General features: G+C 38.8%; 1 protein-coding gene across 1 annotated transcript in view; it reads left to right on the top strand.

Moving 5' to 3' along the window:
• kif20a (kinesin family member 20A) overlaps nucleotides 1–10,248 on the top strand; it is a 24,998-nt gene that overhangs the window by 9,108 nt on the left and 5,642 nt on the right. The window contains 10 exon segments of the mRNA XM_016296012.1: nucleotides 838–943; nucleotides 1,522–1,734; nucleotides 4,326–4,437; nucleotides 4,838–4,912; nucleotides 5,035–5,178; nucleotides 6,559–6,727; nucleotides 6,816–6,965; nucleotides 8,115–8,254; nucleotides 8,326–8,428; nucleotides 9,230–9,538. Coding sequence (XP_016151498.1) covers nucleotides 838–943; nucleotides 1,522–1,734; nucleotides 4,326–4,437; nucleotides 4,838–4,912; nucleotides 5,035–5,178; nucleotides 6,559–6,727; nucleotides 6,816–6,965; nucleotides 8,115–8,254; nucleotides 8,326–8,428; nucleotides 9,230–9,538 — 1,521 coding nt within the window.

Raw genomic sequence — 10,248 nt, 5'->3', positions numbered from 1 at the left:
GTAAAAATGCAGAAAGTTTTCTGTGAGGGGTAGGGGTGGGTTTAGGTTAAAAAGTGTATAACTATCTGTATATAAAAACAATAGAAGTCTATGTAATGTCCCCATTTAGATAGCTAAGCGAACGTGTGTGTGTGTGTGTGTGTGTGTGTGTGTGTGTGTGTGTGAAAATTCAAATGTAGCCCCCTTTGTAATCATTAACATTTTCATAAGTAACTGTAATTTTATTACACATTTTTTTCTCTGTAACTGTAACTGATTAGTTACATTTATTTTAATGTAAAAATACACAATTAGAAGTAAATAAGTTAATACTTCCGCTAGACTTTTTTTTTGTGTGTGTGTGTGTGTGTGTGTGTGTGTGTGTGTGTGAAAATTCAAATGTAGCCCCCTTTGTAATCATTAACATTTTCATAAGTAACTGTAATTTTATTACACATTTTTTTCTCTGTAACTGTAACTGATTAGTTACATTTATTTTAATGTAAAAATACACAATTAGAAGTAAATAAGTTAATACTTCCGCTAGACTTTTTTTTTCTCTCATCTACATTAGCATTTCAGAATAATTGGAAAGACAACAAAAACTTTTAAGTTACTAGTTAGTTGTTGTTTTTTAATGATACAACTTTAGTAATTGTAACCAAAACATGTCATAAATGTATGAATGCATATTTGTCATACTAAAAATGTATGAGCAGGTGGTGATTCTTGAGACATTATTGGCCATTTTTCTGTAAAAACACTTAGAATAATACTAATTATTGTCCTCAGTCATTTTTGTCCCTCAGGAGTTTCAGGTTGTTCTTGGCCGTCTCTGATTGTCTTTGTTTTGTCCAGGAGGAAAGCACGGCTGGACGTCAGTCTCGGCTGCGAGCGGGTTTGTCCTGGGACAGCGGCGTCAGCGGACTCTCAGCGACCAGCCACATCGCAACACAGCTGGAGGGTGAGGAGCTCTCTGACATCCAGCCTGAGAATTATTCACTCAGCCCAGACTGAATATTGATATGTTAGGACACTTAAACAAAGAGACTGCCTTTCTGTTTGTAGAAAAGTGACAAATTCCTGCTGTATTTGTTAAATGTGTTTAAGATTTCGAATGCAGAATTTTGTCCCTAATCCTAACATCATTTTTGTCCCTCAGGAGTTTCAGGTTGTTCTTGGCCGTCTCTGATTGTCTTTGTTTTGTCCAGGAGGAAAGCACGGCTGGACGTCAGTCTCGGCTGCGAGCGGGTTTGTCCTGGGACAGCGGCGTCAGCGGACTCTCAGCGACCAGCCACATCGCAACACAGCTGGAGGGTGAGGAGCTCTCTGACATCCAGCCTGAGAATTATTCACGCAGCCCAGACTGAATATTGATATGTTAGGACACTTAAACAAAGAGACTGCCTTTCTGTTTGTAGAAAAGTGACAAATTCCTGCTGCATTTGTTAGATGTGTTTAAGATTTCGAATGCAGAATTTTGTCCCTAATCCTAACAAAACTGTAGAGATTCTTCTGAGCGGGTGTGTGTTTGTCCTCCAGACTCCGCTGGCGTGTGTTTGGAGGCGAATGGTTTGTGTCTCAGCGGTGGGGAGGATCTTGAGGAGGGTGTGCAGTTCTCAGTCTGGGTCTCGTTTTATGAGATCTACAACGAGTTTCTTTACGATCTCCTGGACGCTCCACCTTCACTTCAGTTTCGCAAGAGAGCCACACTACGCCTCAGCGACGACAAACATGGAAATCCTTACGTAAAGGGTAAAAATCACAAACTACAACCCTCTACGCACACCTTGGCAATATAATCACCATTGGCTAGTACATTTTTTTGTTTACTCGCCAGACTGATATACTATTTTACACACACACACACACGTTCGCTTAGCTATCTAAATGGGGACATTACATAGACTTCTATTGTTTTTATATACAGATAGTTATACACTTTTTAACCTAAACCCACCCCTACCCCTCACAGAAAACTTTCTGCATTTTTACAATTTCAAAAGTAAAAAAAAAACTGTTTACTTTATTTTTATAACGGTTTTACAAATGAGGACATCCACAATTTGAGGTTTGTGCCGATTTTGTCAGGCTTTGCTCACTTTTGGGTACAAATTTGTCCCCAAAATATGGTTAAGTAGGTACACACACACACACACACACACACACACACATGATTCCACCCAATCAGCTTATCTTTGTAAAATGTAACAGCTTTTAAATAACTGAATGTGCACTCTTAACTTCAGCCAATCAAGCATTATATTATGATAATTAAGCACTATTTAATGATAGAACTAGTGATTAGAACTCAAACTTGGTAACCATGAATGAATGAACATTTGTCATTTTAACTGAACTTAGTTCGGTGGTGGTGTTTAAGATATTGTTGGTCATAGGTAATAGTAATTATTATTAATAGATACTACTACTACTATTATCTGCTGGGTTCATGAATATTAATCACGTTGTCAGCGTTCGCTCGAACTGATTTGCTGAAAGTAAAACGGGGAGGGTAATAGATGAGCGCCAGCCAATGAGAGCAGTTCGCGCATTAGCTCCGCCCACTGCCGAGAAACCGGCATATCTTCTGCTGGTTCTTAAAAGCTGAATAATTCTAAATCCAACAAAGATTAACATACTTTACATACTTTTACTCCAAATTCACGTTATAGTGGAGTGTTTGAAGTAACTTATTTTTCTGACCAGACCTGGTTTCATATTACAGAATGAGGCAGAAATCCTATGTCGATTAGCATTGCATTATAAATATACTTTATTCTAATAAAAATACCCAAGATGGCTTGAACGCGGATAAACCATAGATTGTCACAATCGTGTTTGTCTCCATGTTTGATCAGTTTCAGCGTTTGTATGTTCTTTTTACTTTTACTGGATGTCTTTGTCCATATGAGGGATTTCCTGGAACGTCATCAGTTCTATTACTTCAGTGATGCATGTGTGGAGTTTATGCGCGAGGGCGCCCTCTGGAGTCCAGTATGAATGAAACGGACATTACATTACCTGTGTGATCACAACACCCTATTTTTTATCTCTCAGTGGATGCATATGAGTTATCGTCATTGATATCATTATCGCAATAAATACCAGAAAATTTCGTGATATAGTTTTAAGTCCTAAGTCACAAACAGAACAGAAATGACATTTTCAGTTACTAATTTAAATGTGTATCAATTTGCTCTTGACTTTTGATATTTCTTTCAATTTTAATCATACTGAATGATTCATCTCGTTGCTTTAGATCTGACCTGGATTCAGGTACAGAGTGCAGAAGAGGCCTGGAAAGTGCTTAAAGTTGGACAACGCAACCAAAGTTTTGCCGCCAATGGCTAATGTTAGACATTATTTAGTTGCCCAGAGTAAGATTGGTCGCATATGCGAGTGATTTACTCGCAATGTAGAGGATTGAACTAGGGATGGGCGCTATCTTATCATTTGCGATAGACTGGTAAAAATTCTCCCCATGATAAGAATTAGTCCTCCCGCGATAACAAGGATAAGACATGGCGACGTGGCGGAAGGCAGAGGTGAACCTGGGAGGAGTTTATCGCTAAATGAGGAGCTGTTTGGTCGGAGCTGTACACTGCGACAAAAAGATCGGTCTGAGCCTTGAATAAATGTGCTACAGTAACAAGGTTTTGCATGTGTATGAGCCTGTTTACAAACCTGTTATCCAACAAAGATTAACATACTTTACATACTTTTACTCCAAATTCACGTTATAGTGGAGTGTTTGAAGTAACTTATTTTTCTGACCAGACCTGGTTTCATATTACAGAATGAGGCAGAAATCCTATGTCGATTAGCATTGCATTATAAATATACTTTATTCTAATAAAAATACCCAAGATGGCTTGAACGCGGATAAACCATAGATTGTCACAATCGTGTTTGTCTCCATGTTTGATCAGTTTCAGCGTTTGTATGTTCTTTTTACTTTTACTGGATGTCTTTGTCCATATGAGGGATTTCCTGGAACGTCATCAGTTCTATTACTTCAGTGATGCATGTGTGGAGTTTATGCGCGAGGGCGCCCTCTGGAGTCCAGTATGAATGAAACGGACATTACACTACCTGTGTGATCACAACACCCTATTTTTTATCTCTCAGTGGATGCATATGAGTTATCGTCATTGATATCATTATCGCAATAAATACCAGAAAATTTCGTGATATAGTTTTAAGTCCTAAGTCGCCTATCCCTATCACAAACAGAACAGAAATGACATTTTCAGTTACTAATTTAAATGTGTATCAATTTGCTCTTGACTTTTGATATTTCTTTCAATTTTAATCATACTGAATGATTCATCTCGTTGCTTTAGATCTGACCTGGATTCAGGTACAGAGTGCAGAAGAGGCCTGGAAAGTGCTTAAAGTTGGACAACGCAACCAAAGTTTTGCCAGCACTCACCTAAACCACAACTCCAGCCGCAGGTACATCATGAGCGATGCTGTGAAGTGAAATTCACTCGGTTTTCTTTATACATCTTACTGTTCTTATTGATCTTATTTCATCCACGTGTATGTTTCATTACTAAAACCTCAAACACCTGATCTTGCAATGGTTTATCAAAATACTGTAATTGGATCTTCATTCAATCGTTTAACGCCCACATCTCAAAATCCTAATCCTTGTCCTACGCTTTCTTTCTTTCTTTCTTTTCTAATGATCCATAACAGTCAGATGTACATCATAATGCAGAAAAACAGATGACTTTAACTAACGTCAAGCTGCCGACACGTTTACCATTGTTCATTGAATTTCAGTCATTTCAATGTGAATCCACACAACTGGGCAAAATATAATAATGATGTATTTTCTTGGCATTTTTAGCCATAGTATCTTCACTATCCGTGTTCTGCATGTCAAGCCTCAAGCGGAGCTGGGACAGGTGACCAGAATCAGCGAGTGAGTCCGTCCACGTTACCGTAGTAATTGCTGTATTGGACTGAACCCTGTAGAATTATTCTGCCGATTAAAAGACCTCAGAAGGATTTAATGTGGAGTTGTCGTGTGTTTCTTCCCGGCAGGCTCTCTGTGTGTGATTTGGCGGGGTCTGAGCGCTGTAAAACCCAGCAGAACGGCGAGAGAATGAAGGAGGCGAACAACATCAACACCTCTCTGCTGACGCTGGGCCGCTGCATCACTGCTCTGAGACACAATCAAACCAATAAGTGAGTGTGGAGCTTCACGATACTAGAGCGTGAGGGTCCGCTGGGGGCCATAAACAGCCTGATCTGGGCTCCAGACTAACATTTGAGTTAAGTTCTACAGATGGTGGCCCCAGGAGCAGATTTGGTATTGCTGGGGGGAATATTTAATCATAAAATTACTATTGATTTGCATGAATAAGTGCTGTTAAGGCCTGTTCACACCAAGCCCGATAACTATAAAGATAACGATAAAGATATAGTTCTAAAAATCGTCCTCAATATTAAAGAATAGCATAGTTCACACCATAACGATACAGAGGAACGATATCGTTGTGATCACTTTCAAAACGATTTTTTTCCAGCTGATGAATGATAAAACACTGACAGCCAATCAGAATCCATCCTGCTGTAACGAACTCAAGAATTTAAAGCGGCAGATGCATGTGCGCTTGGAATAAACAGACGATATCGTCCGCTGGTGTGGACGCTAATATCGTTATCTTTATAATTATCGTTCTTGGTGTGAACGGGGCTTTACTCATAATATTACATGTTTATTTCTTGGTGATACACAAGTGAAGAACTGAGCTTGAGTTGGTAAACATAAAATGTTAAATTTTATATAGAAAATGAATATAGGCTATTTTACTCTTATTAAATGTACCATTATTTTTCTATAGTGTTATATGTAACTGACCGATAACTTCACTTTATGTGCGAAGTCGCAAATTTAAGAAGTTTTTCCAGGCACTTTGTGACTTTTCTTTCTTCATACCCAAAAAAGTGCAAAACTTTGACTAAATTTGATTTCTTGATGATTTGATATTTTATAATAGTTTAAAAAAAATTATCTATTTTATAATAGATAAAATTTTATCATTCCTAAATATAAAGCCAAAAGTAGAAATGAATAACTAATAAACCAATAAGCGCTCCTCTGCTGCCATCTACTGGTTAGAGTGGAAATTTGATGTTTTTTAAAATTATTATTATAACATTACAAAGGTGTTTGTTTACCATAAAGCATATTTTTGTCATCCTATTAAAAATGGATAATTTTTAGAGCTTTAAAGTGATGGAAATGAATGCTTGAAAGGCATTGAAAAGTGCTTGAATTTCTCTCTCAAAACATTGTACAAACTCTGAAATGAATAATATAATAACATTCGACTATTTCTGCCACAACACCATGGTTATAGTTAGCATGGTTTTCTATGTCAGTGCTGTTTGATCTGTTTATAACAGAATTCTGTGCAAATACATCGCTGCATTGCTTGTCGCTGGAATCTTGTCGCGTCGTGTGTAGTTAGGACACGGTGTTATACCTGATTCGTGGGAGTTTGGAACCGGTTTTCGTTACCCAACCCTGCTGCTGATGGATAAACACTGTGCTTGCCGCAGGTCTCGTCCTCCGCTGGTGGTCCCGTTCAGAGACAGCAAGTTAAGCAGGGTCCTGCAGAGCTTCTTCTGTGGTCAGGGCCGCTCCTGCATGCTGGTCAGCATTAACCCCTGCGCCTCCACCTACGACGAGACGCTGCAAGCGCTCAAGTTCTCTGCCATCGCCACACAGGTAACAACATGACCGACCGTTTCATCTTTCCTCGTCTGGACACACGGTAACACTCTCCATTCACACACACACACGTCTCTTGTGTCAGCTGGTGCATGGGCCATGCAGTAAGACGCGAGTGGCTTATATTCTGTCGCTGCTCCGTGAGCATCCCGCGCATCCCAACAGCACCACGCTACTGGAGGAGGAGGAGGAGGAGGAGGAGGAGGAAGGAGACATCACCATGTTTGATCCTGAAGTAAATACACTTTTATTTCATTCACAGAGACGAGAGGACTGCAAGTTGTAGTCCTTTACTGATTCCAAATTACATGGCAAAAATTGTAGTTGGTAACATGCTTTAGGTAATATAATTGGATTACTTCTGACCTAACTCGTTTATCACATTGATTTAAATGGGGTAATCTTGTACCATACTGATATAAAGAGAGAGAGAGAGTTATTAACAGCATTGAACGTTGTATTATGTCAAGGTTTCTCAGACGGGTGTTCATTCAGGGGGTTTGTGAGTTTAATGAAAAGCTAATAATTTGGGATGTAACGATTCACTCAACTCACGATTCGATTCACGATTTCGTTTTTTTACAAAATGAGATTTAAGACGAATTATAAATTAAATGTGTCCTTTTATCATTGCTTGGACAAAATACTGTACGTTTCTTTGTGAAATTGAAATATAACGTATAAAAAAGTAAAATCAAAATAAATATAAATTAAATAAAATGCTTAATAAAAAAGATGAAATATTGTATTTGTTTACCTGACTGTCATGTGACCATTAACCATCGTCAGAGAGCCATGAACATGCAAACATGTTACTTAATTATTCACTTATTACCTTCAAATCTCAAGTTTGGGAATCCCTGCATTACATGCAAATAAGAAATCATGTGAATCTGTGCATTTTAATGTGTTTGAAAGACAAAAGCTTCCCAAAGACATAATAACACATGGTTAAATAACCCATAATTCAAATAAACATTAATGTGTTCATCGGGAGCTGATGCAGTGTTGAGAAAACGCTTCTTATGTGGATGATTTGTGGAAATCCAGTGCTCAAATGCTGTGTGGCATCTCAGTTTTCTGTGTAATTATATCCATCTGATTAGTGTGTGTATAAGCGGTAGGTTATTTTAGAAAGGAAAATGTAAAAGATGAAAAAGAAGTATTGGGGAGAACCAATAAATCATGATTAAATTGTCGCTATGGCGGGAATATGTAATCATCAAATCAATAATGTAACTAGTCTGATTACAAATATTTAAAAATGTAGTTTAATCTGATTACAAGTGCACCATTATGTGATCAGTCACTACCCAGCTGTGTGTTTTCATGTGAGACGTCACTCATCAGAAAGCGTGAAGATGTGTAATTGTGCTGTGTTCAGGCGCTGCTGAGGGCCATCGATGTTCTGAAGCGTGAAGTGCTGCGTCAGCGGCAGGAGAAAGAGGAGCTGGAGGCCGCGGTTCGAGAGCAGGTCTGCGCTGAGATGATGGAGGTCATCAGCCGCATGCAGGACGACTTCAGGTGCCTCACTAGTGCTTCTGTGCGTGAAGAACACAGTCATGTGCATGGTGTTAAGTTCTGTCCTTCTGCAGCGAGACGCTGGAAACCGAGAGGGATCTGACGGAGAAGAGATGCGAGAACAAACTCAACAACTTGAAGAGCAGCCTGAAGAAATATTACAGCCAGGAGCTAGAGGTCAGTGGTGTGCGAGAGCATACAGTCATCTGGGAATCTGGCAGTTCCACCAAACCTGCTATTAACATCAGATTCGTTTAAAAGATCGTCTGCAGGATGCTTGTTGTTTTGAAAGAAGTCTCTTCTGCTCACCGAGACTCCATTCATTTGAACAAAATACAGTAGACATTGTGAAATATCTGTTGTTTTCTCTGAATATCTGTTCAAGTGTAATTGATTGCTGTGGTCAAAGCTGAATTTTCAGCATCATATTGGCACTTTCTATTCTATTTCTATTCTTTAAAAAATAAAAAAACTTCCCCTTTTAGACTTGCACTCTATTCATTTACTGTGTTTTCTTTAAAAAAAACTAATACTCGCTTCTCTATTCTGTTTGTATTCTATCCGTTTTCTTTTTATTTAGGCCTATTATATAATAAAAAAGCATCTGCTAAATGACTAAATGTCTTCAGTGTCACATGATCTTCAGAAATCAGTATAATATGCTGATTTGCTGCTCAAAAAATCTATTTCTGATTATTATCAATGTTGAACACAGTCGTGCTGCACAATATTTGTGTGGAAACTCTGATGCATTTAATTTTTCAGGATTCACAGATGAATAGAAAGTTCAAAAGAACAACATTTATTAATATATATATAAGTATTTACTTTGAGTTTTGATCAATTTAATGTGTTGTTGCTGAATAAAGTTAATTAGTAATACTTTATTATAATATGAGTTTTTGAACACAGCTGAGTGAAGGTTATGTTATTACATGTGCAGGACGTGTGTTTTTGACGGTTTCTGGTGTCTTGCAGGAGCGCGATGAAGAGATCCGAGAGCTCACTGCTGCTCTGAAGGAGAAGGAAGAGGCTCATATCGCTCCCGCTCCTATTTTCCCGCCTCTGAGTGACGTCAGTGCTCCGCGGCGTTTGGCTTCATCACACAAGCGAGACGCGGATCCCGAGAGCGAGGAGCTGGAGCTGAAGACGCTCGGAAAGCTGGAACCAGATTCAAAGATCAAATCAACTGCAGAGCTGAAGCGTCTCCAGGAGAGCGGGCCCCTGGCGGGAGCCACAGGAACCCTGACGACTTCAGCCGAGCGCAAGCTGCAGGAGGGCCAGCGGGTCAGTGCTTCTGCCTCAACATCGGCATTTACTCTTTTAGCAGACACGCATGAGGAATACCACACGTGATGGATCATTAAGTGGCTATAAACACGAGGATTGCTCGTAGGGGTGTGCGATATATATGCTCTGTGATAATATCATAATTGTTGTTTTAACGATATGCGATTTGACATTATCAAGTATTTTGCAAAAAACATTCCAGACACCCCTACTGTTTTTGTGCTATTTCGCCAATACAAATAATTCCAAACACAGCCACAGCACTGTTGTGCGTCTCTGAGCAACATGACGGTGTTTCGTTCCTGAATGAATCAAGCGTTTAAATGATTCGGTTCAATCGCAGTGACTCACTTATTAACAGTGACTTGCTGCCACCTACTGGCGGTTTTAATTTCACATTTAAAGTATCTTTTAATTATTTAAATAATTTCAAATATCAGTATTCAACGTTTTATGTTTAATATATCAAACTATTATGTATGCATTTGTAACTGCAGGTTAAATGCATTCGTGTCCTGCACTAAACAGTGTGTAAATGCATCTAAACGCCGCCTCAGACGCAGCTCTGTGTTTCCTCTGCGCTGCAAAGATGAATTTAGCTGATACTGATTTAATTTGCTTGGTAACAGCCCAAATGTCTTATTATTCTAATTCATTGATTAAATGCAAGAATTTGACTCAAAAGATAATGCACACTTTTAGAAAAA

Source organism: Sinocyclocheilus grahami, unplaced genomic scaffold (assembly GCF_001515645.1).
Source record: "Sinocyclocheilus grahami isolate Dianchi unplaced genomic scaffold, SAMN03320097.WGS_v1.1 scaffold343.1, whole genome shotgun sequence".
NCBI classification, from domain to species: Eukaryota; Metazoa; Chordata; class Actinopteri; order Cypriniformes; family Cyprinidae; genus Sinocyclocheilus; species Sinocyclocheilus grahami.
The sequence above is the reverse complement of the archived record's forward strand: the minus strand, read 5'-3'. Positions and strand labels throughout refer to the sequence as shown.